This window comes from Ursus maritimus, unplaced genomic scaffold (assembly GCF_017311325.1).
Source record: "Ursus maritimus isolate PB19 unplaced genomic scaffold, ASM1731132v1 scaffold_3, whole genome shotgun sequence".
NCBI classification, from domain to species: Eukaryota; Metazoa; Chordata; class Mammalia; order Carnivora; family Ursidae; genus Ursus; species Ursus maritimus.
In genome coordinates this window covers 96,270,077-96,295,795 of record NW_024425563.1, presented here as the reverse complement: position 1 = coordinate 96,295,795, position 25,719 = coordinate 96,270,077, and the positions used below count along the sequence as shown (strand labels likewise).

The window sequence follows — 25,719 nt, the reverse complement described above, 5'->3', positions numbered from 1 at the left end:
TAACAGGAGAAATGTTTACAGCAGAAAAAATACACAGAAAATCCCAGAATGTGTGCAGGTGTGAGAGAGAGAGAGAGAGTGTCCCAGGGAAATCCCAGAACTGTAACAGGATTGGGGTGGACAGCAATTTCCACCTTCCTGAGTCCAGGTGTGTCTTTGGTCTGTTACCAAGGAATGCTGGAACCTTGCAAAGTATAGAATGCTGTAAGGGGCGGCGGGATCAGGACACATAAGAAAAGGCCACTTGCAAAAGAATCAGAAAAAAAAGAAAAGAAAAAAGGCCACTTGCCAACACCCTCTCAGAGGACCAGGAACCAAGGATCAGCTGTAGTAAGGCACCCGCGTTCCTAGCAAAGGGCCTCAGGATCTCAGAAGCTGGAGGAGTGCTCAGGCCCACCCCTCAGTTTCCCCACTGAGGGTTCCCCTGGGTTCAGAGTGTTTCTCAAGCACTGTTTCCCTTGAAAAATCCTCTTTACTACATTTTTTTTTCCAAGTAGGCTCCACACCCAGTGTGGAACACGGAGCTCGAACTCATGACCCTGAGATCATAGCCTGAACTGAGATCAAGAGTGGGATGCTTGGGGCGCCTGGGTGGATCAGTCGTTAAGTGTCTGCCTTCGGCTCAGGGCGTGATCCCGGGGTTCTGGGATCGAGCCCCACATCAGGCTCCTCCGTTGGGAGCCTGCTTCTTCCTCTCCCACTCCCCCTGCTTGTGTTCCCTCTCTCGCTGGCTGTCTCTCTCTCTGTCAAATAAATAAATAAAATACTAAAAAAAAAAAAAAAAAAAAAAAAAAAAAAAAAGGGTGGGATGCTTGACCGACTGAGCCACACAGGCATCCCGGAAAATCCTCTTTAAAACAGGACCCTAATATTATCCCCCTAACAGGGTTGGTGGGGGGTCAGCAGCGGGAAGGTGTGTAAGGCCTCAGCCCAGAGTCCAGCACCCAGCTGTGTGTAAATAAGAATGACGGGCAGAGCTAAGCCACCTGACTCTGGGATAGGACTCGTTTTCAAGGTAAGAGCTGCAGGGACAGGCAAGCAAGATAAAGGAATATAGTAAGTGTTTCTATCACCAACTGTGTGATTTTTCCTTACCAGTTCACAAATAAGACCAAAGGTTCTTACAGAATTAGAATGATTTCTTAGGACAACCAGATCCAGAGGCACCTGGGTGGCCCAGTCAGTTGAGCATCTGCCTTCGGCTCAGGTCGTGATCTCAGGGTCCTGGGTCAGGGTCCTCGCTCAGTGGGGAGCTTGTTTCTCCCTCTATCCCTCCCCGCTGCTCGTGATCTCTCTCTCACTCGTGATCTCTCTCTCTGTCTCAAATAAATAAAATCTTAAAAAAGAAAGAAAGAAAGAAAGAAAGAAAGAAAGAAAGAGAAAGAAAGAAAGAAAGAAAGAAAGAAAGAAAGAAAGAAAGAAAGGGAGAAAGACAACTAGATCCAAAGGCAAAAGTAATTCTAGGAACACTGCTTTGGGTTGCTCTCATCCTATTGCCTTTCCCGGGGGTTAGAGAAGAAATATGTGGAAGTTGCCTGTGTGGCCGCGAGCCACTCTCCCTCACTAGGGCAGGGCAGGTGCTTGCAAGGCCAGCCCTGAACTTGTCATGGTCTGGGCTAGAAAGGAGGGGCCAAGTCTGAGGCACCCCCACCTGAGGACAGAAGAGCAAGAAATCTTCTCTCTGTTTCAGTCTCTTCCAAAAATTAATGCCGACTCCAGACCACATGTGTTGGTGGTGAGTGATGTAGGGACGTGAATCTCGGTCCCCAGCACATTCTGGGTTCCCCCTGCTTGCTTCGCACCCGAGATTCCTCCCTGGCCCCTGAGATGTAGAGGTCATATCCTGTTTTCCGGGTTTGCTGGAGAGACCAGAACTCAGTCCGTAGTCAGACTTCTGGTGAGGGACACAGGTCCCGAGTGACAGAATGAGGACCTCGCAAAACACAGTTAGAAAACCAACAGTTCGGGGCACCTGGATGGCTCAGTGGGTTGAACAGCTGCCTTTGGCTCAGGGTCCTGGGATCAAGTCCCACATCGGACTTCCTGCTCAGCATGGAACCTACTCCTCCCTCTCCCTCTGCTTCTCCTTTCCCTTGTACGCTCTCTCTCCCTGTGTCAAGTAAATAAAATCTTAAAAAAAAAATAATGAATGAACAGTCGGCACACTCAACAAGATGGATGGAACTTAAGAGCATTATGTTCCATGAAAAACAACAAACCAATCTTCTAAAGTTACATTCTGTACAGTTCAACTTACATAACCTTACATAAATTTATCTACATTCTGCATAATTATACATAATATAATTTACATACAATTATATCTGCAAAGGAGAAGAGTATGGAAGCACAGAACACACTAGAACTTGCTGGGGACGAGATGAGGATGGAGGGGTGACCACGGCTACACAGGGAGAGCATGGGCATCGTCTGGGCATTGATCAAACCAATACAAGATATTGACGGAACACAATCAAGATATATATGGATTGTGATGGTGGTTACGTGAACCTATACAGAGGTCAAACTGTATAGCAATACACACCCCCCACACACCCCCACACAAATGAGTGGGTGTAAAACTGATGAAAACAGAATAAGACCTATGGTCTACTTCACAATGGTACCAATGTCCATTTCCTGGTTTTGATGTCGTCCTAGAGTTATAGAGGATGTCACTACTTGAGGAAACTGAACTCAATAAACCATTTTACAACTTCTTCAGGTCTATAATCATTTCAAGATGAAAGTTAAAATATAAAGTCAAAAAATAAATGACAAACTCAGGTGAGAATATTTACAACTAATATGACGACTTATGTACAACTCCTTAACATGTAAAGAGCCTCTGGATATCAAGAAGAAAAACAGTGAATCAAGAGGAAAGAAACAGACAAAGGACATGAATAAACATTTCATAGGAAAATAAGTATAAATTGTACATGGAGATATAGAAATAGGTTCAACATCCCCATAATAAGAAAAAAGCAAATAAAACTGCACTGATGTATCGTTTCTCATCAGTTTCTTGACAGAAACGTAGAAGTTCAACCAGACCTTTCCTGGTCTCTGCATGGGGAAAAAGCTATCCTCACATCTTGGAAGACAGAATGCAGAATATTATAATACTCATAAAGGAGCATTTGGAAAACACCATCAAAATTAAAAATGTATTCATCTCTTGGGGCACCTGGCCAGCTCAGTGGGTTAAGTGTCTGCCCTCAGCTCAGGTCATGATCTCAGGGTCCTGGGATCAAGTCCCGCATCAGGCTCCTTGCTCAGTGGGGAGTCTGCTTCTCCCTCTCCCTCTGTCCCTCCACCTGCTTGTGCTCTCTCTCTCAAATAAATAAATAAAGTCTTTTAAAAAAAATGTATTCCTCTCTTGCCTTGCAATTCTGCTTCTAGAAATCACTTCTACAGATACACATACACAACTATGAAACGGCCAAAGTCAGTAGAAAAATATAGCAAAATGCTAGCGTTAATAAGTCAATAGTGCAGGAAGTGAAATGAAAAATACTCCATTTACATATAAAAGGCAACAAAGAGGAAAACCAGGGTGAGAAGAGACAATAAAAGCAGAAAGCAAGCGCCAATACGTAACTCCAATATATTAAATATAAACAGTCCATACATTAAACAGCAAAGATTGTCGGACTGGATAATAAAGCAGGAACCAACTATATGCTGTATAAACTGTAAATTGTTTAAGACACAGACAGCCAAAAAGTTAAACGATGGGAAAAGATCTATCATGAGACACTAAGCCAAAGAAAACTACAACGTCTACATAAATATCCAGCATGGCAGACTTCAAAACATGGATATAACCGGGGAGAACGAGATTCCATATCCTTCTAGAATATATGGTGTATTATGCAAATCAGTTGTTGCATATATGATAAAACACATTCTATGCATAATATATGTCATTGTACAGCATCGTTAGCTCACGTGAAATGAGTCAATGAGTCCGAACGTGTGTGCGCTGACACCAGAGCTTGGAAGTAAACGGAGCAAAAACCAAGAGAACTGAACAGAAAAAGAGAAAAATCTACAATCATGATTGGAGACTTCGGTTCCTTTCTTGTTAATTTATGAAACAAGCGGACAGAAAATCAGTAAAGATGTTGAAGACCCGCGCAACATCCCACCCGCCAGCAGAAGGCAAATCGTTTCTTTGGGCTGATGTTAAATATTCATCAAAGGAGAGCATAGGCTACGGCCATAATACGAGCCTCAACAAAGTTAGAGACCTCAATCACGTAGCGTTCTCTGACCACAGAGGAATTACACATAAATTAGTAATCAAAAGATTTAAGGATTAATCTTCAAATATTTAGAAATAAAGTCTCTGACCTACAAAGAACCCACCCATCAAAGAAGAACCCACCGTGGCATTCAGTTAATACTTTGAACGTACTGAAAATGAAAATACATCATATCGACATTTATGATGGCGTAAAGCAGTGCCCAGAAATACGAAGCTTTAATCTTTACATTAGAAAAGGTCTAAAATCAGTGATCTAAAGTTGAACAGAGACAAAGTAGGTAAACAAGAACACATTACACTTTCTAAGTAAAAGAAAGAAAAAGGATCCAGGCAAGAAAAGCAAGAAGTAAAATGGTATTTCTGGATGGCATGATCGTGTATGCGAAAAATCCTAAGAGATATATTACAAAGCCACTAGCAGCGATTGTCCCCATTAAAAATTTTTTAAACAGGGTCACCTGGGTGGCTCAGTCAGTTAAGGGAACAACGCTTGACCTCAGGGTCGTGAGTTCAAGCTCCACATTGGGCATGGAGCCTACTTTAAAAAATAATAATAAGATGGCCAAGTTCAAGTTCATCAAGATCATGCACCATCAGGGAAACGTAAATCAAAGCCACAAAGAGACGTCACTTCACACCCACCCGGGTGGCTACACTCTAAGCACCGGGGAGAATGTGGATCGACTAAACCGTCATACACTGCAGCTCGGTGGGGGGAGAGGGGAAGCCATCCTGGAAACAAGGAGTTTCTTGAAACATTAAATACAGAGTCACCATCTGACCTCCCATAGACATGAACTTGTGTACCCATGTTCGTAGCAGTGTAACTCACAACAGCCAAAATGTAGAAACAACTCAAAGGACCATCAGCTTACGAACAGATGAACGGACTGTAGGTCAGCTGCACGACGGAATACAGTCCCGAAAGTGAATGAAGGGACTGACACTTACCACCTGCGACGAACCTTCGAGATGTCACTTGAGGTTGAAGAAGCCAGTTACGAAAACACCCATAAATTGCCTAATTCCGTCTCTGAGATCTCCAGAGCACTCAAATCTCTAGAGCCAGAAAGCAGGTTAGTGGATATGTAGGCTAGGAGTCGGGGAGATGGGGAGAAAATGGGAGTAAATGTTAATGGATGCAGGTGGTTTGGTTTTTTTGTCTTTTGCAGTTTTTTTGGAATGATGAAAAATGTTCTAAAATAGTGGTGATCGTTGCACAACTCTGTGAATACAGTACAAACTACTGAATTGCATGCCTTAATTAAGGGTCGATGATATGGTATGTGAATTAACTCTCTAGAAGGCTTTATTTTCAATGTAATTCGATCAAAATCCCAGCAGGGTTTTTTGGTAAGAATAAACAAGCTGATTTTAAAGTTTACACAGGGGATGCCTGGGTGGCTCAGTTGGTTAAGTGTCTGCCTTCAGCTCAAGTCATGATCCCAGGGTCTCGGGATCAAGTCCCACATCGGGCTCCCTGCTCAGCGGGGAGTCTGCTTCTCCCTCTGCCTGCTGCTCCCCGTTTGTGCTCTCTCTCTCTTTGACAAATAAATAAATAAAATAAAGTTTACATGGAAATTCAAGAGCTAGAAGAGGTAAAATAATTTTGAAAACATAATAAAGATGAAGGTCTTCTATCGCCTGATTTTGAGACTTTCTCTACAGCGATGGTTACTGAGGACATTTGCCCGAGGGAAGTCATAGGATCACTAAAATAAGAGAGCACAGGAACGCAACTACCGTGTGATTATCGGATTAAACTGGCTCTCAACAAAGGAACCAACATAGTTTAATGGGCATAGGATCGTCTGTTCAACAAACCCTACTAACACAACTGAGCTCCCATAAGCAAATAAAGCCCAACGCAGACCCCACGTCACGTGCAAAAATTAACTCAAACTGGATCGTGCACCTTAACAAAAACCTAAGCGAAAACCTCTAAAAGAAGAAAACCTTCTTTCCTCTAGGAGGACGTCTTCAAGACCTCCAACGACATAAAACAACACAAAAAGCACAAACCAGACCGAACCAAACCAAAACAAAAAAGCATCTGCTGTTCTTCCAAAGATAGGTCAGAAACAGGAAGAAAATATTCATGATACCTCTTTCTGATAAAAGACTTGTATCCAGAATATGTAAAGAACTCTAAGAGTTCAATAAAAACAAAGCTTAAAATTCAGCGATGAGTTGTAAAAAGATTTGACCAAACACTTCACACACGCAAAGTTCACATGGCCAATAAATACATGAAAAGATAATTCACCATCTCTCTTACGGTTCCCAGACCCAATTCCAATGTGGGGAGCGCCCCCCCCCCCACAACAGCAAGCAATTGTCAGACACCAGCAGGCTGTCCAAGGATCCAACTCACTTCTGACACCATCTACCCAGAGACAGTGCCAGATCCCCCACACACACACCCCACGAAGGGCTCAGTCCCCCAGCACCATCCAACCTCTCTCCAGACGCCAGCCCGGGCTGCTGTCCGTGCTCCTGACCGACCGGCTGCACGCTGGAGGCTCCAACGCTCCCCTCCTTAGGGTTGATTAATTAGCTAGGATGACTTCTAGAACTCAGGGAAACACATTTACCAGTTTACTAAAGGATATGAGGAAGGATGCAAATCAACAGTTAGACGGAAGCGCTGCCCCAGGGGAGCTCTGGGGAGGGGGCACAGGGCTCTCATGCCTCCCCAGGCAACACGGTCCCCAAGCTCCACGTGTGCTCACCAACCCGGAAGCTCTCTAACCCCATCCTTTTGGCTTTTCATGAAAGCCCCCTTACAAACGCAAGGTTGATTAAATCGTGGGCCATTGGTTGATTGAACCTTGAGCCTCTCACCCCTCCTGGGAAGTGGGGGGCGGGGCGGGAAGCGGAGCCTGAAAGTTCCACCCCTCTAATCAGCAGGTTAGTTCCCCCGACAACCAGTACCCACCCCACCCCCAGCCCCGGGGAGGGGTCCGAGATTCACCATCATTAACATAACAAAGACATGAGTGCTAAATTCTGAGCACTTAGGAAATGCCCAGGGATTTGGGGGCGGTGAGCCAGAAACCCAGAAACCGGGGATGAAGACCAAACACCAAAAGGAATATTCACTCAGAACACATACCTATTTCTTATAAATCATGATATGGTCACATCATTCACGATTAGAGAAATACAATCAAAACTACACTCAGATAACACGACTCCCCATGAGAATGGCCAAAAGTAAGGAGACACCAAACACCAAGTTTTGGCAAAACGTGGAGCCCCTGGATCCCTCGTACACCGACGTGAGGAGTGGAACATTGCACAAACGTTTTGGGAAACAGTGTGGAAAAGTGTTATGAAGCTCAATACCCACGAAACACCTATCCCAGCAACTCCACTCTCTACAAAGACATTTTCTGCAAATTTACAGCGGGGTTCTTCCTAAGTAGTCGCAACTGGAGATAATGGCACGCCCATCCGTGAGCGGTGAGTACGTAAACAGGATGGCATGTGTCTACACCGTGCAGTGTGCCCCCCACAGACAGACTTCCCGTCTGCCTGGTGAACTCCCTGCCCCTGAGTTCGTCTGCTGTGTGGCTTGTCTCGTGTTCTGCTCTGCGAGCCGTGTAAGAAGCCAAGTTCAGCACGTGCTGAAATGTCCCTGAGTTTGGAATCCTGAACCCACTTTATAATTACGTTACCCTTGTTTTAGGACTGAATAGAGCCTCCATCGTGCGGAAACACAACCCCTGGGTGCACCTGCACGGTGCATGCTTACATCCTGAAACATTTTGCTGGGTGAACCATGCCAGACAGCAAAGATATATCTTGTGCATGAAGTTCTTAAAAAGACAAACCTGAATCTAGTCGGGACAGCAGCAAGCAGGTACGTTGTTCCTGGGTCTGTAAGGGCGGGGGCGGGTTGGCCTGGGAGGGGGCGCAGAGCACTGGGGGGTAATGGAAACCTTCTCCAGCCCCATCACCGTGGCAGCTGCCTAGCTAAACCAACACGCCAAAGCTCACCGGATACTTACTTATTATTGATCATTGTATAGATCGGTGTTGGGTTTTGAAAGTTAATTGTATTTCCAGTGCACGAGGGAAACTCAATGACAGGGCGTAACTTTTAAAAAGATGCCATTTGCAATAACAACAAAAAATACACGGTAAGTAGGAAGAAGTTTGAGGAAAGGTATCCATGGCCTTCGCGGGGAAAATATCAGCGAGCCACGCGGAGAGGTGCTCATCGCGATCGTGGGATTCCACGCGACGCCCATCAAAATCCCGGCAGAATTTTCTCGCTGACTTTGACGACGAGTTTGTAAAATGAATAAGGATGCACCAAGACTTCCCTACAGGAGAAAAGCAGGGTGGGAGGGTTTGCCCTGTCAGACATGAACACGCTGGAGAGCTCCAGGAAGAAAGCCATGAGGTGCAGGCCAGGCTGGCTGGAACTAGAAGGGTCGGGAGCCCCCAGGGCACCAAGGAAAGCCTAATGTCCGTGGGGAGTCCCACTGCAGATCAGTGGGCTCCGTGAATGGAGCTAAAACAATCGCTTACCCAAATGGGAAAACAAAAGCAACTGGATCGTTGTTACCCCATCCAGACACACCAAGCCCAGATGAATGTGATACTTAAGCATGAAAGACAAAACTACTTGGAAGAGAATGTATATTGGGGCGACTGGGTGGCTCAGTTGGTTAAGCATCTGCCTTTGGCTCAGGTCATGATCCCAGGGTCCTGGGATCGAGTCCCGCATCGGGTTCCCTGCTCAGCGGGGAGACTGCTTCTCCCTCTTCTCTCTGCCTGCTGCTCCCCCTGCTTGTGCGCCTCTCTCTCTCTCTCTCTCCAATAAATAAATAAATAATCTTAAAAAAAAAACTGGGATATTAACATGGTGTACAAATAAAACAAGCTTTACTGGGGGAGAAATTTACAAACGAAAGCTAGCAGAACACACCTGATTCCCCACGTTCTTGTGTGTTCCACTGAGAGGCAGCTCTGCTGGGCACAGAGAGTACTCAGGGAAGGAACTCCGGAAGGCTGTGTGGGGTACACAGGGACATCGGGGTGACCGCGTCATGGGGGGCACTTCCTGGTGGGCCAGGTGGCCTGAGCACTCAGGCTGGCATCCTTCTGCTCGTGCTGAGCCGCTCTTGGCTAAGCTCCGGAAAGGGGCCTAGACATAAGCCCCAGGACCATGTGGACCCGTCTTTCCTCCCTGGCTCTTTACAGAGAAAACTGTAAAGGAGAAAGGAGGAGCCTGAAGGAGAAGAAGCTGAAATCAGGGCCACAGTTGTAGCCTGATAGAAAAAAGGAGAAAATGCTGGGTCCGTCAGTGCAGAGGCCAGAACCCTCCAGCTGGGCCTGCGAGGGGAGACGTCAGTGTCACCAAGAAGGGCGTCCTGACGCTCCCATCTCCAAACACCCTAATGGTGCCCCTTCTTTTCCAAAGTCACGAGGGGAGTGGGGACCCAAAGAGTCTGGAACAAGATCAACCCCAGGAGCCCCTGGTCTGGTGGAACAGGTCCAGGGGGCAAGAGCATCCGGAAGGAACCACTGCTAACACCACATGCCACAGAGAGGCCACAGAGGAAGCTGCTCGGGGGCCAGGGTTTCCTGGGGAGGGGGACCTGTGACCACGGAGGGGGCAGCCTGACCGTGCGAAGGCTGGAGGTGGGACAGCATGAAGGGGGCGGGGACAGAGGTGTGTGATGGTAGAAGGACAGACGGGGCCATGAGCACAGACAGAATCCTCCTGAGCTCCCTCTCCAGCGCCCGTACTCATGCACATCCCGTGACCTCCATCGTTTCAAGGGACGAGGATGGAACTCTTAGCTGCCTCAGAAGGAGATCGAGGGTTCGGCTACTTGTAAAGGACCCCGGAATGGACAAAAGTGGAAAGATGGAAATGGGGACAACACGCAGGACAGTGTGCAAATGTGCATTGCAAGCCCAGAAGCTGGGAGGAGGGGCAGGAAGTCAGACCACAGAGCAGGAGGGACGGGAGGGCATCCTCAAGGACTGGGGGTGGACCTGAGAAGCAAGAAACAGGACAAAGCCGACGGGAGGGCAGTGAGGACCACAGAGGGGAGGGCATCCCACGCCAGAGCGAACACAGTCCCAGGGTGCGCGGTGTCCACTACGGAGTCAGCCAAGGAGAGAGGGGGCAACGGGCACATGGGCATGAGATTTGCTTTTGTGCCGCGGCTTTGCCTTAAAAACACAGGAATGATTCCTGACATGGTGAGAACATCCACTTAATCCGCTTGCAGGAATGACTCACGCGGGAGTCCGGAGATCCTCTTGTCGGAGCCAAGGGCAAGCTCCCCACACAGCCACGAACAAGGAAGTTGATTTTCATACTCCTGTCCTACAGCAGATGAAATGTGGGATTTCTGCCCAGAGTGAACATTCCCCTGGAGCATGACAAAGGGCGCGGAAATTCATACACTAAATGCAGGGTGATAATGTTTAAAGAGACTTGAAATGGACACTTTGGTTCTCTGATATGTGCAAGCCGAGCCAGCTCCCGCAGAGCGATCAGAAGGGAGTCTTTGCGCGGCTTTGAGGGTCAAGGGAGTTCACATCTGAACCGCTATGGGAACAAGCCAGCAGCACCGCGCGGCAAGTGGCAGGTCCGGAGCTGGGAGACTCGCTCCCCGTGTCCATCTCCGTCATTGCTTGCAAGTGTCCTTTCCTGACTCACTTTGCACCTGTCAGACCTTGGGCACCTGTAGACGCCGAGAGGCATTTCATTCTTGGCCTTGACATCCACGGCTTCCTGCTGCCCCTGCCAGGCACAGCCAGCCCCCAGGATGGGATGTGAAACACTATCATCGGGTTTGGGAGAATCCCTGAGTTTCAGCAAAGTGAGGAGGGGGTAGGGAAGTGGGGGGCACAGGAGGGAAGAAGACGGCTATTTCCTGATGAGGAACCATAGTCTCTCATGGTTATAGGCGAGGACTAAGAACTTGATATCACTACCGGGCCACGCATGGTGTTAGGTGACTCACGGATTTTGTCCTCCAAACTCACGACGCTGGAAGCGGGGAAATGAGAACCCAAGGTTCAGAGGGGTCGAGAAACATGCACAGATGCCCAGAAGTAAACAGGAACAGGACCATTGTTTGGGGGCAAAGCCTAACTTTTCATATTTTGACAGTACCTCAATGTCCGTTCTGAGGGAGGGAGAGATCAGGGGAGCCCTGGGAAGGAGAGGCTGGCAAGCTCGAGCCCTCCTCAACTTTCCAGAAAGAGGCTTTTACGCTTTTATACTTTCATACTTGCCGCACGCACAAAAGGACCATTGACTATTTCGGGGTTATGACCTCAGATGGTTCCTAAACCATTTTCTTTATATCGTACTTTTAGATTACCTGTCTCAAAAATATCTAGAAGTACCACGGATAAACATTGTACCAGATGTGTCCAAAATGATCCAGAAACTTCCCGTTTTCTTCTTGTAACTGGAGTCGAAAGATGAAGATCGGATATGTTACCATGCTTTACCTTCCCATGTCTTATATTATCCAACGCCAGGAGCCACAGATGAAACCAAACCCAGATCCTTCATGCCTGGCATAGTCGAACCATCAGCCCCTCCCATCATCTCTACCTCCAGTGAGAGAAGCTTCTAGAACATTCAGGATCCTCGAAGTCAAACCCCCTTTATTCTGACTCTTCTCACAGGAAACACAGAGGCTCTCTCTCTGTGTGGTCTTCGATGCTGACTGACCCCTCCCCAAGCTACTAAAGGGGTTGCCTTGGCACAGGAAAGAAGGGCCACCTGCCCCATGTAAGTCAACAAGAAGGCAATCAATGACCACCACTTTCACCTGACCTCATCCGCGAACAGGATTCTGGTCAGAAACAGCCCACCTGGTCAGAAACAGCCCAGCAGGCTCTCACAAACACTGGTTTGGTGGCATTTGGCACCAAAATGCATGGTTGGTCAAACAAGTTATTTGAAGCCAGACTTTCAATCTACAGGAAACAAACTTACACTCAAGTGACATTTGCAAATCAGCAGTCACTTTGTGGTTCCCAGACCAGCAGTGGAAAGACCTCCCGAAACCAATCATTAGCTGGAGCCATTCTCACGTGAGTCCGCATTTAACACAACTGATTTTCCTGTAACTCTAAATTCTCCAGTGTGTTTGCTCTCTGACCTCTCCCAAATTATTGAGGCTTTGCTAAATGCATCGTGTCTGTTCGCATGAATTCTGAAGAGGATGCTTGTGTTTCTCTTACCGCAGATGGCGCTCCATGGGCCCCGCGTAGCTCATGTTCCTGCAGGCTGACCCGGTGTTGCAAAGAAGGGCCTGGACAAAGGGGAAGACACCTCGGCTGGGCAGATCCCGGGCTTGCAAAAAACCTGAGTGTAGACGCAAGAAAGAGAGGAGTCCAAACAACTAGGAGCAGACATTAATACCTATAGTATCTAAGATGGTGTTATTATATTATTAATCCTGTAATTAATTTAAAGGCTTGGGGGCACCTGAGTGGCTCAGTTGGTTGAGCGTCTGCCTTTGGCTCAGGTCATGATCCCAGGGTCCTGGGATCGAGTCCCGCATCAGGTTCCTTGCTCAGTGGGGAACCTGCTTCTCCCTCTCCCTCTGCTCCCCCTGCTTGTGTTCTCTCCCTCTCTCTCTCTGTCAAATAAATAAATTAAATCTTTAAGAAAATAAAAAATGAAAAAATAAAGGTCTAAGCGCTCAAAGAAAAGAGAGAGGGAGAGGGGAAAGGAAGAAAGCCTTCGTATGGAGCACCTTCCCCCCCGGTTCACACGCACGCTTCAAGGCACTGTGGTTCTGCCTGGCCTTAGAGCTGCAAGATTCACCACGTCGCTGTATTCCCAGCTCCCTTCCCCAGCCAGGCCTCCAGACACAGTCCTCCATAAACAAGGCACGGGCAGGAAGAATATGGATAGAAACCTCTTCTCATCTCACACGAAGATTTAGGAGTTTTTAGTTTGGGCAAAATTTTCAAGTCTAGTACACCTCGGATTCTTAAACGTTTAAGCCTAGTTGTTAAAGATCACATAACACAAAGAAGTTTAGAAAAACCACATAGGATCCAAGGGTTTTCAGGACAAATGTTGCCACAACGAGGCGCCTGGCTCGATCAAGTGCGGTTCATCTGTGCCCCCGCCCTCCCTGCCCTCCACACCCCCGATGGACAGACAGCAATGGTTGAGATGCTGAGGACCACAGGCAGCTTGGAAGTTACTGACCTAACAGGAGGCAGCTCGTAGGCCCTTGGCGGAAGGCTTTCCCTGTGAACCTACATTGGTCTGGGAAATGATCGTACTCTCCAAGGCATGGAGACCCATGAAGGCTGGGGGTTCATTCAGCACGTTGCTCTGCACGCAGAAGACAGTCACTAAACGTTGGATGTGCGAGGGGCGCCTGGGTGGCGCAGTCGTTAAGCGTCTGCCTTCGGCTCAGGGCGTGATCTCGGCATTCTGGGATCGAGCCCCACATCAGGCTCCTCCGCTGGGAGCCTGCTTCTTCCTCTCCCACTCCCCCTGCTTGTGTTCCCTCTCTCCCTGGCTGTCTCTCTCTCTGTCAAATAAATAAATAAAATCTTTAAAAAAAAAAAAAGTTGAATGTGCGAGTCAATGAATGAATGAACGAATGAATGAATGAATGAATGAATGAAAAATGAATGAGCAGGCTTTTAAGCTAGAGGGGCAAATGGAGTTCTCAGCTAACACAAGGCCCAGTGCGCTAGGTAGGAGACCAGACAGAGATGTGGGGTCATAGCCCAGCTAGTAAGAAAATGCATGTTTCCCCAGTATGATTTCTGTGTCCCTCCTTCAGGGACATGTCAGGAATGGTGGTCACCACAGTGGGTGCTCAGCGGGTCAGAGATTGAGGACTCTAGTCCTGGACGTACTTTGTCTCCAAGACTGAACACCTCGCGTGGGGACAGCGGGAAGGGTGAGGGAGGGGCACGGATGTGTCTTGGTCATCTCTTGTGTGCCAAGCCCTGTGCTGGGCACACGCTCATGACTGGCTTTCTCACTGAGTCCTTGGGACAGTTCTGGAAGCAGGTAAAATTCGCTGTCATTACGGAGAAGAAACTTCCAAGGCGAGGTCACTTGCCCATGCCGGCACAGCCAAGGGGGGCAGCAGGATGGAGTTTCAAAGTGTGGTCCTTCAGTGATTCTGGCTCCTGGCCCTCTGAGGCTCTGACAAAGCCTTCTCCTCCTACCAGTGCTCATCCACGCCAACATCTGAGAAGCATTTCCAGGGCTCCCCTCGCCACTTCCGTGTTGGGACAGTCGGATGAACTCTTAAGGACCAGGTGTAAGCGGTTAGACGAGGAACATCACAGGCTGCTCTTCCCACGTGGCCACCAGGACTGAACTAGCAAGACGTTGTACTGTCCTTTTAATGCTCTGTTATTTGCAACTGAATTACACAAAAACATTTTGCCACTATTGCCTTGGGCCTTTTCCCTCGGGCCTTAATGCTGTGTGGTCTACAACTCCTCCGTGCCTTTAAGAGTTGACCATCTCCAGCATCAAACGAAGCCTTTGATGGATTTGAGATGTGTACTCCTCCAGCCACAGCCCTGCTTCTCCGTCATAAGGAGCTCCCCCCCCCCATGCTGCTTGCTCTGCCCAGATCATTCCTCTCCTGCACGTCTAAGTCCAACAAAGTTTCACAGGCCAATTCCCTGGCAGCCTTTCCTGAACATGGCTTGGCCGCCTGTCCACTGTGCTCACATGGCCCCTCTGCAGAATTCATCGTGACACTTTTGCCACTGGATTGTAATCATCTGGCCCAACAGCAAGCTCTATAAGGACAGGGAAAACACCTTGTCCACTACTCCATCCTCAACAAGGTCTTGGACACAGCCAGGACCTCAATACATACTTACCAAATGAGTAAATAAAAGAATTATTTTGGATAGTGACGTGCTATTTTAGATAAAGCCCATTCCTTAATAACCCTTTATTCATGTAACATTTTCAGAATTAACCACATTATCCATATTTCAGGTGGCATAAATCTTATAGAAAGAGAACAGGCCACCACTTCTCAAGCAGCAATGCTGTTGAGATTTCAGACCAGATAAACAAAAGGGTCTTTCTGATAAAGTTCCTGGAGCAGAGGAAGTTAATCAGTAATGGGTTATCAGTGTGTCACCACCATCACTGCCATCACCATCATCATCAACACCATCGTCATCATCACCATCATCACGACATCATCATCATTATCACCACCATCATCACCATCATCTCAGGATCACACATCATCACACATCACCATTATCACCATCATCATCACCATCATCACCATCATCACCATCATCATCATCATCATCAACAACACCATCATCATCGTCACCATCATCATGACATCATCATCATCACCACCATCGTCACCATCATCTCAGGATCACACATCATCACACATCACCATCATCACCATCACCATCATCATCAATACCATCAACACCATCATCACTATCACCATCACCATCATCATGACATCATCATCATCACCATCACACATCATCCACCATCATCATCACCTTCATTTTCATCACTATCATCACCATCATCACTGTCATCACCACCATTATCATCATCTCCATCATCATCTCCATCATCACTATCATCACTATCATTGCCATCATCATCACCACCACCAACCCCACCACCATATAATGACCATTGCCATTAGCATCATGTTGGCAAACTGTGAAATGTATCTCCCACTTTTTTTTATTTATTTGAGAGAGAAAGTGAGTGAGAGAGAGTGAGCACAAGCATGGGGAGTGGCGGAGGGAGAAGCAGACTCCCCGCCAAGCAGGGAGCCTGATGTGGGGCTCAATCTCAGGACCCCAGGATCATGACCTGAGCCAAAGGCGGACAAAAAACTGACTGAGCCACCCAGGCACCCCTTTCTCTCTCACTTTTACTTCTTCTTCTACTCTTTTTATATTTATAATAGCACATAAACCTATGCCCAAAAAGGCAGTTTAGTTAGAGGAATAAATCTATCTGCTAGATGGAGCAGACATGTGTGAATATCATTCTTAGGAGAAAAAAAATATACATTGATGCTTACTGTCACATCCCCCAGAAATACAGCTATTGTGATACAACAATAAATATTCATTCATTCCACTTAGAATTCAGAGTCTATAAAGAACAGAGGAAAGAGAGCTGCACTTCTTTTCTCCAGAGGTCTGTAATTCAAAAAGTACAGCAAAAGTGAAACTTACAATTGTCTCTGTGTCTGGGAGGTTCTTGAAAGCGTAGCACTGTCAGAATCATGAACAGGATACATGGCCAAAAGAATTCAGCAAGAGAAAGGACCTGCAGAAGATGTTAAAAGAAAAAAAATTAGAGCTTGAATGAATTGCAAAGTATGACGGTAGCCCCCCTCTCCTGAAGGCTGGTGCGCTGGCCAGGTCAGGCCTCCTTTAAAAGAGGTCACTGTCATCCCTATGGCGCATCTCTGAGAACACCCATTTGAGACAGGGGTCCACACGGGAGGCCCAGGTCACTTGTCACCACATCCAGACCCATGACTCTCAGCTCCTTATACTTCTCCCAAAAGGCATGTCGTCTGTTTCTTTCTTTTTTCTCCACATTCTTATTTATGGAAGACTTCATGACATTAAAAGAAATTAAATAAACAACTTCATTCATATTTCTCACATTCCAACAAGTAAACTATTTTTCTTTTCTTTTTTTAAGTGGGCTCCATGCTGGGCCCAACACAGGGCTTGAACTCACAACCCTAAGATCAAGAGTCAGACACCCAACTGACTAAGCCACCGAGGTGCCCAATATTTTTCTAATTTCTTTAACATTCCTGCCTTTTCCATCCAAACAGACATTTTCCCAGAGATGGCCAGTGACACATACACGAACTTTTTTTTATGAGTATTTTCTCTTTTTTTTGCAATGAGCAGGGAGCCCGATGCGGGGCTCAATCTCATGACCCTGAGATTATGACCTGAGCTGAAATCAAGAGTTTGGACACCAACCAACTGAGCCACCCAGGCGTCCCTTATGAGTATTTTCTAGTATTGCCACACGCAATTCATAACTATCATCTTACTGATTGCATAAGATTCTTACCAAATGGGTATACCATAATTCACATTCTCTCAACAACAAATATTTTTTATGCATAAATAATTTTTCTTTTGAATTCTTTTCTTGAGATTGGAACAAATTCCTAAAATTCAGATTATTGGAGTCAAATCTCTTCACACAGACAACAAAAGAGCTACAGAGAAGGACTGCGATAATTTCATAGCCTTGAATTTTCAAAGTAAAAAAAAAAAAGAAGGAACTGCCATTGATACGTGGAATTTATTTAAGAAAGAAATACCCAAGGTATAGCCCAGTGAAAAACTAAGAGAAAATCCTCAATAATCACCAGATTATTCTTATTACCATCATTCTTCCCTTGATTTTATCTTGGATATGTTCTCCTGTGGACTCCCACTCCTACCATTCCACAAAGACGGAAGTGTGGAAACAGACACAAACACAGGCTGGGCACTCAGTAATGCATGAACGAAAACCTAAAATCTGCAGGTTAGGAAGTTAAGGATACTCAGTCCAACACTAAAGAGGGTTATTTCAGACTCCAAGTTATAATGCTTTGAACCAAAACGAACTTCTCGTCTCTTCAGTTCCTTTGCTCTTTGAACTGCCTGTCCCAATTCTTCCCTGTAAGGAGACAGCATCTAAATGCATCCGGGTTGGGTGTATGAGGCCAGAAGCCATAAGGACAAAACACAGGTGGAAAAGGTTTCAACCCCTACTGGAAGTCAAGAAGAAAAGAGGGGCGCCTGGGTGGCTCAGTGGATGAAGCTTCTGCCTTTGGCTCAGGTCATGATCCTGGGGCCCTGGGATCGAGCCCCACATGGGGCTCCCTGCTCAGCAAGGAGCCTGCTTCTCCCTCTGCCTCTGCCTGCCACTCCCCCCCTGCTTGGGGGCTCGCTCTCTCTCACTCACTCTCTCAAATGAATAAATAAAATCTTTAAACTATAAATAAATAAAGAAGAAGAGGAAGAAAAGAAATCACCATCTGAAACAGTTCATGAGGTCATATTGCTTACGCCAGAAAGTACATCATTATGAAAAGCTCCTGACCAATTACTGAATGCAAGATCATATGTCCTGAGAACAGGGAAAGCGTCTGCAGGAGGCCGCCCTCTGCCTCAAAGGATGGTAATTAAACCAGGAAGAGAGGTCAAGAACACTCAGAAGACCAGAGATCACTGAAGTCATCTTGTTCATTCTCGGTAACAAATAATCATTTCCTGAAGTACGGGAGTGGAGGTGTGGCGGGGGGGGGGGGATTCCCTAATTAATTCTGGCTGAATATAAATGTGCAAGACAGAAAACGTGCCCCAAAGTCAACATGACTTGATAGCATTAAGAAGAATAAATAAATAATTAATTGTTTTGGTTTAAAAAAATTTTAATAACATATGATAGCCATTTTCTTGTAAAGACAGAGAGGTATAAAGAAAACAGAAAATGGTGTGGACCCAAGACTGCTACAACAACTTTTGATGTTACGATTACATATATGCATGGTTAGGAAATTCAAAAAGTACAGGAAGAATGCACTCTCAAAGGAAAAATTCTCTGAACAGTTTTCTGAATTCATTTTTAAAAACATATATAAGCAGCGCGTCTGGGTGGCTCAGTCAGTTAAGCATCCAACTCTTGGTTTTGGCTCAGGTCGTGATCTTGGGGTGGTGAGATCGAGTCCCATGTTGGGCTCCATGCTTAAGGCGGAACCTGCCAGGGATTCTCTCTCCCTCTCCCTCTGCCCCTCCCCCTTGCATGATCACGCAAATAAATAAATAAATCTTAAAAAAACACACATAAGCATAACTAATATTTTTGGAAACAATCTCTCATATCAGCACTTACAGATTCACCTCGTTGTTTTTAAAGAGTGCCCGATAATCTACCATAGAATTGAGTTTATTCAACCTATCACCTCATAGGGAAACTCACAAGGTTTTCTGTTTGGGGACATCACTATCTTGAGTTTTCTGCACGTTTGGCTGACTTTTGTAATTATATTTATGGAGTACCAATGAGAATATTGAATCAAAATGTGTATGATTTTTAATTTGGATAGCTACAACCAACGTGCCCTCAGTAAAAGCTGAACCAACCGTCCTTCCCTCCAATCACACACTCAGTAGCACCTGAGATTAATAAACGTTTAAGTGTTTCATCAAACTGATATGCAAAAAAAGAATGTTTCTTTAATTACTTTGGTAAAACATTTTTCACAGGTTCGTATATAATAATCCTTGTCCATTAGTTCCCTATTCTTCCCTGCGTCCATGTTTCTATTATACATATATATACATACATAACGAAAGTTTATAGTCAGACACAAAATGGGCTAGACACTCAATAATGCACAAACAGGACTCTATACTCCGCAGGTTAAGAACTTGAGGATACTTGGTCTAACACTAAAGAGAGGGTCTTACGTTTTCAGAGCCCACTCAATGCATTTTTTTTCTTTGTTTTTCTTAACTGATCTATACATCATTGGTTCTGCTTCTCTCTTTTGTTTTTTCCTATTTTCTTTTTGAATTAAGGAATTCCTTATTTGGTCCTTTGTTGGCTTAAAGTATTGCAAATATTTTCTCCAGTGTCTCATTCGCTTTTTTATGGTCAAAATCTCTGATATGATCCATGTATCAATTTTTTTTTTTTTTTAATTTCTAGCATCTGGGTTTTTTTCTTCCTCCACGTAAAGACCACCGTCATTTAAGGGACCTTGTTGCAGCCAAATTAAAATAAGCAGCAAGCAGCTGTGAAGCTGCAAGTGTTTACCTGTCCAGTCCTTAAACCAATGGGAAATCTCCAGTTTCAAATGGAAACAACATCGTCAAAAGAACAAAACTCTACATTGTATAATCGAGAAGTTGCTTGGAGATCTTGAAATAAAACAGAACTCCAGTTAAACTTGAAAAAATGGTATCTCACTTCTTTATTTACAAGCTGATCACTGGCTGCCCTGAAAAACGCAGGTGGGAAACATCTTCCTTTGTTCCGAATCGGAAACAACTCCGTTCAGAAGCTACGTATCCAAACACCCGGTTCTGCTGTGTCACTGCCCATTGTGAGCGCGTGAATCACCTCCTTTCATGGGACTCTTTCTCCAGAGGCGCAGAGGCGGCCTGCTCTTTCTCATCGCAGTTTTGTATCATGTGTTTCTTCTCCTGTGTCCTTCTTATCCTGCAGTCCTGCCTGACATTTCTAATCCCATCCCTGCTAAATGGGAATGCTTCCCACCGAGGCCCACACGTCAGGCCCACCGGGAGTGGCTTCCCTGCGCTAGGAAGGGCCGAGCAAACCGCACTCATGCTGGCCAAGGCTCTCAAGAAAAATAATCAGCTGGAGAACCCATCTCCACTCGCAAAACACCAGCCACCCAGTCAGGTAACCACGCAGTGGAGTCCCAGGCGGGAAACTGCCACCGGGAGATGGCAAAAGTGTCCAGTTCTGCACCCCAACTTCCACATCCCACAGTGGCCCTCACCGTGACTTCCGTGCATGGCCCTCCTTGGTTCCTAAAACCAGAGCTGAAAGGCTGGCATTTGCCGAGAACTTAACTCTCCATACACAGACACACACACACGTAAAATATTGGAACTTCCTTACAGACGTTTTCTTCTCCCAGACAGAATGAGAAGAGGAAAAGAAAAGAAGGTAGAGGAGAAAGACAACTTGTCTTCCTCTAATACAAAAGCTACAAAAAGCCAAGAAACAAGTGTCTGGAGGCCATCAAGCAAGCCCACCACGGTCAGTCCCGACTCAGCCCGGCCAACTCCAGAGATGTTATCCCGGGACCCTCCCCAACACCCGCATCTGTGGGGTAGGCACTCCGAAGGCGTCGCCTCCCTCCTTCTTCTGGCAGGAGGCAGGGAAATGTGTCTGGGAACGATAAACGCAACAAAGAAGTGAGCAATGAGCCTGAGTCTGTTGAAGAAGCTTCCAGGGCTTCACATAATCAGGTGGAAAGAATCCAGAGCTGGAGAACAATTTCCCCAACTGGATGCAGTGAACAGGGCATAAAACACTGGACAAAATCCCAAAGCAGGCACAGAGCCCATCTGGTGTAATAATGTCTGCATCTCATCTCGTTGGGGGTGAGCCCCCCACTCATCTCCACTCTCATCCCAACCCTCCCTCCTGGCACAGAAAATCGGCACATACAGGGTGTGTGCTCAGAGATGGCACTAGAGTTTGAAGGAGAAATCAAACTGGTCTCAGATTAACAAAAAGAGTCGAGAACAAATATAACATCCAGTTGAGCTCTCCAAGAATGAATCAGATTAAAGGGAAGAGCGAAACAGCTGTCTAAACATTCTGGAGGCAAAGAAACAAGTAAGCAAACCAGGTCATGAGGCACGACTGGGAAGTAAGCAACACAAAGGAAGTGGAGAGTCTCTTTACAACTGTTTCATAAAGAAAAGCAATTTAATAAGAACAACCTTTCAAAAAACAAGAGCTCCAAAAAAAAAAAAAAAAAAAAAAAAAGCTGGTAAATGAAAGAGAGGTTGCAGATCTAAGGAACACATAACAATGACGGAATCATCCCTGCGGAATTCTAAATGATTTAGAAACCACACGGAGAGAAGAGATGCTGGTTAAATTTTGATTTCTACGTTAGAGAAACAACTTGAGATAACAGTGATTTTCTTTAAAACATTGTTAAAGGTGGGATTATAAACACAGAAGAGTGTCCCTGAAGTAGAGAATCCAACAAACAGGACAAAAAATATGCCCAGAGATAGAACTCAGGGGAACTTCTTGGAAATGGAGAAGATTTTATGTGAAGACTGAAAAAGTATGCTGTAATTCAGGGGGGAAAAATAAGCTATAGCTGAACATGGCTTTTGAACTCCAAAGGTAAAGGCAGAAGACCACAGGTACGCAGAGGGGGAGAAAGAAAGCAACTTACTAACAAGTAGGGGGAAAATCAGTCCAGCTTCAAATATACCCCGATAACATTCAGCCCCAGATGCCAATGCATCAAGATTGGCAAAGTTCAAAGAAAAAGTGTCATAAAAATACGATAACCAACCAAAATGGCCCTTAAGTGAAAAACCAACATAACATATATTCTCCACCATAAAAGAACACAGATCATTCATTAACCATGAACCCTGAGGGGGCAAATCCTGGAGATGAAATCCAGCCAAAATAAGAATGGGACAAATTTTAAAATCCAGTAACGTCACTTCTGCTCCCAGCAGCACACCGACTAGAAGCAACAGGACTCCTGCCATGAGAACAGAGGTTTTGTTGCATGGCTGGTCTTCCAGAAAGTGATCTCCAGAGAGCTGGGACGAGGAGAGGGACAAAAAAATAAATCAAAGAGAAGACCGAAGTCATAAGTTGAATCCTTAAGTGTAAGATTTAGTTATAGAGGAGAGTCCCCTCAAGGGGAATGGAGGGGAGACAGGCAAGGCAATAGTCTACACATGGCTGAGAATTTTCTAGAACATACAAAAGACACAACTCCATTGATAAAGGAAATATAACATTTACCAGCAAACACAAATCCACTTTAAAACCATCACCTCAACTAAGTCCAAGAAAAGATTTCAATACCAATTCAAGAAATAAAGCCACACTACCTCAGAGGGATGGTTAGACTTGCCAAGAATTCATCAATAGCAAGAAACCAGAAGATAATTAAATATCTGTAGACTGCTTGGAGGAATACGATCAATCTAGAATTACGTACCCAGAGAAAAGACCTCTCAAGAATGACGGTGAAAGAAAATTTTCAGCGAATTAGAAACCAAGTTATCCAACTCGAGATCAACGTGAAAGAGACTTGCAAATAATAGGCTTAGATTTCAATAAATGCTTGGATTAAGCTCACTGTTTGAAAGACCAGGATTTTCAGGCTTGATTTAAAACAATGATATGTTATTTGGAACAGATAAAGTTAGAATATAAGGACACAGACTGGTTGAACTAACGAGATGAAAAAGAGGGGTGTCTGCTTGGCTCATTCAGTAGACCATGTGACTGTTGATGGACTCTTGATCGAAGGGTCGTGAGTTCAAGCCCCATGTTGGGTGTGGAGCCCAGGTAAAATTAATTAATTAATTGATTAAAAAAACAAAACAATTTCTTTAAAAAAGAGAGATGAAAAAGACATACAAGGTACATATTAAAATGAGCTGGTGAAATCAGACAGGAGGCTTTAGGACAATATACTTAGATATAGAAAAAGGATCACTACATAATAAAAGAAGTTTTAGAATAGGAAGATGCAATAATGCATTTATAAACCTATTAAATACCCTCAAGAAATATAAAACAAGTGATAGAAATACAGAAAGAGAATTACAGGGGCGCCTGGCTGGCTCAAGTCAGTGGAGCGTCCGACTCTTGATTTCAGCTCAGGTCGTGATCTCAGGGTGCTGGTATCAAGCCCCGTGTCAGGCTCCGTGCAGAGTATGGCATCCGCTTGAGATTCTCTCTCTCTCCCTCTGCCCCTCCCCTTGCTCATGTGAGCACACACGTTCTCTCTCTCTCTCTAAAATAAATAAATAAATAAATACAATCTTTAAATAAAAATAAAAGGTTCAAGCTAATAGTTTTTGAGAAGGTAATTACATACATGAATCAGAGGCATCCTCAAGAACGCTTCCATTATTTGTGAAGGAAAAAACGGAAGTCATGCAAAAAAAAAAAGTAGGAGAACGGATCATTAAATTGCTATGCACAGGAGCATTAAAAGTCAGTGTACTTTTTATTGTATTTTATTTTATTTATTTGAGAGAGAGAGCATGACAGGGAGTCAGGGGAAGAGGCAGAGGGAGAGGGAGAAGCAGCCTGTCCGCGGAGCAGGACGCCCAATGTGGGGCTCGATCCTAGGATCCCGGGATCATGACCTGAGCTGAAGGCAGCCGCTTCACCAACTGAACCCCCCAGGCGCCCCTAAAGTCAGTGTACTTTTCATTCATTCATTCATTCATCAGGAAGTGTGTAGCATGTGTCGGGCACTGGGGAAACACACATGGCCGAGTCCCTGCCTGGGAGGAAGGAGCACGTGCACGTGTGCGCATCCATGCGGGGGACTCTTCTGGGGACGCACACGTGAGGATGACCGAGTCCTGTCCTCATAGCCTCTCCAGAGCCCTGGGCCATCTGCAAGCTCACGTTCACCCACTATCTTAGCCTTCACCAGCCAGGTAGGGAACTTCGTGCCAATTTTCCGCATCTGAGACAGAAATCATCATGATTTTGCCCAGTATCCTCGAACTAGTTCGCGATGGAACGTACATGAAATAAATCCTTTTCCGTCTTACTTGAACAGAACATCTTACGGGCTGAGTTTAATGAAACCCATCCTTAAATCCCCCAGGTTGCTCGGGCAGCACACGGTTTCGGTTACGACTGAAAACCACAAAGAATAAAACACCCCTGGGACAAAAAATAAAACCGTCAGTGAATCAAGAAGGAAGGAGGGCTTTTCAGAGGGAGAAGGTGGTCATGAGACCCATTGGCTGGGCGGGGAGGAAAACATTACAACAAGTTTAGAATATCAAGGAAGCTGAAGCAAAGCATGGAATCAGTCTGCTGCCTCATCTTTGGACACAAAGGGCTTTGCGGAGAGGGTGAAATTCTATTGTGTCTCTTTGGGGCGCACGGGCCTCCGGATGCCAGCCTCTCAGAGGAGGAGACTTTCCCAGAAGTATTACGAGGTCCTGGCTATAAAACAGTGCAACAAGAGCGGGTCCAAACAAAGCCCGAGTCAAAACCAACATAGAAAAACCGTCAGGGGCACCTGGGTGGCAGAGCGGTTAAGCGTCTGCCTTCGGCTCAGGGCGTGATCCCAGTGTTATGGGATCGAGCCCCACATCAGGCTCCTCCGCTATGAGCCTGCTTCTTCCTCTCCCACTCCCCCTGCTTGTGTTCCCTCTCTCGCTGGCTGTCTCTCTCTGTCGAATAAATAAATAAAATCTTAAAAAAAAAAAAAAAAGAAAAGAAAAGAAAAGAGAAACCGTCAGCCCAGTTGGCCTCAAGCCGTTGCCATTCGGAGCTGGGACTCCTGGGACCACTCCATCAGAGTTCAATACTCCCCCCCAAGAGAGCCCATGCAAATCTTTATGCTGGCCACTGAGGTAGCTGGGACCGAACAAGAAGGACCAGCTCTCTCGCCTCCCTTTTGTTTTTTACTGTTATGGCTTCTTAAGCTTTATATTGAAAAACAGTTGCTTTTCTTTTAACACTCATGCATTAAACATTATATAGGGCCTACTGCCGATGTCCAAAAGCAGACTCGACCACGTTTCAAAATACATGACAAAATAAGCTTTTAGGGACCACAAGACAGGGAGGAGACATTGCACAGGGGGGAGGGGGTCAACCGCCCTGAATTCGGATGTAATTTTTATAAAGATAAACTAAAGCTTTG

At 45.7% G+C, this 25,719-nt stretch overlaps 1 protein-coding gene across 1 annotated transcript in view; it reads right to left on the bottom strand.

The window, feature by feature from the left end:
* Positions 1-25,719, bottom strand: part of ABCA13 (ATP binding cassette subfamily A member 13) — a 369,975-nt gene that overhangs the window by 335,993 nt on the left and 8,263 nt on the right. The window contains 2 exon segments of the mRNA XM_040644577.1: positions 12,506-12,629; positions 16,499-16,592. Coding sequence (XP_040500511.1) covers positions 12,506-12,629; positions 16,499-16,592 — 218 coding nt within the window.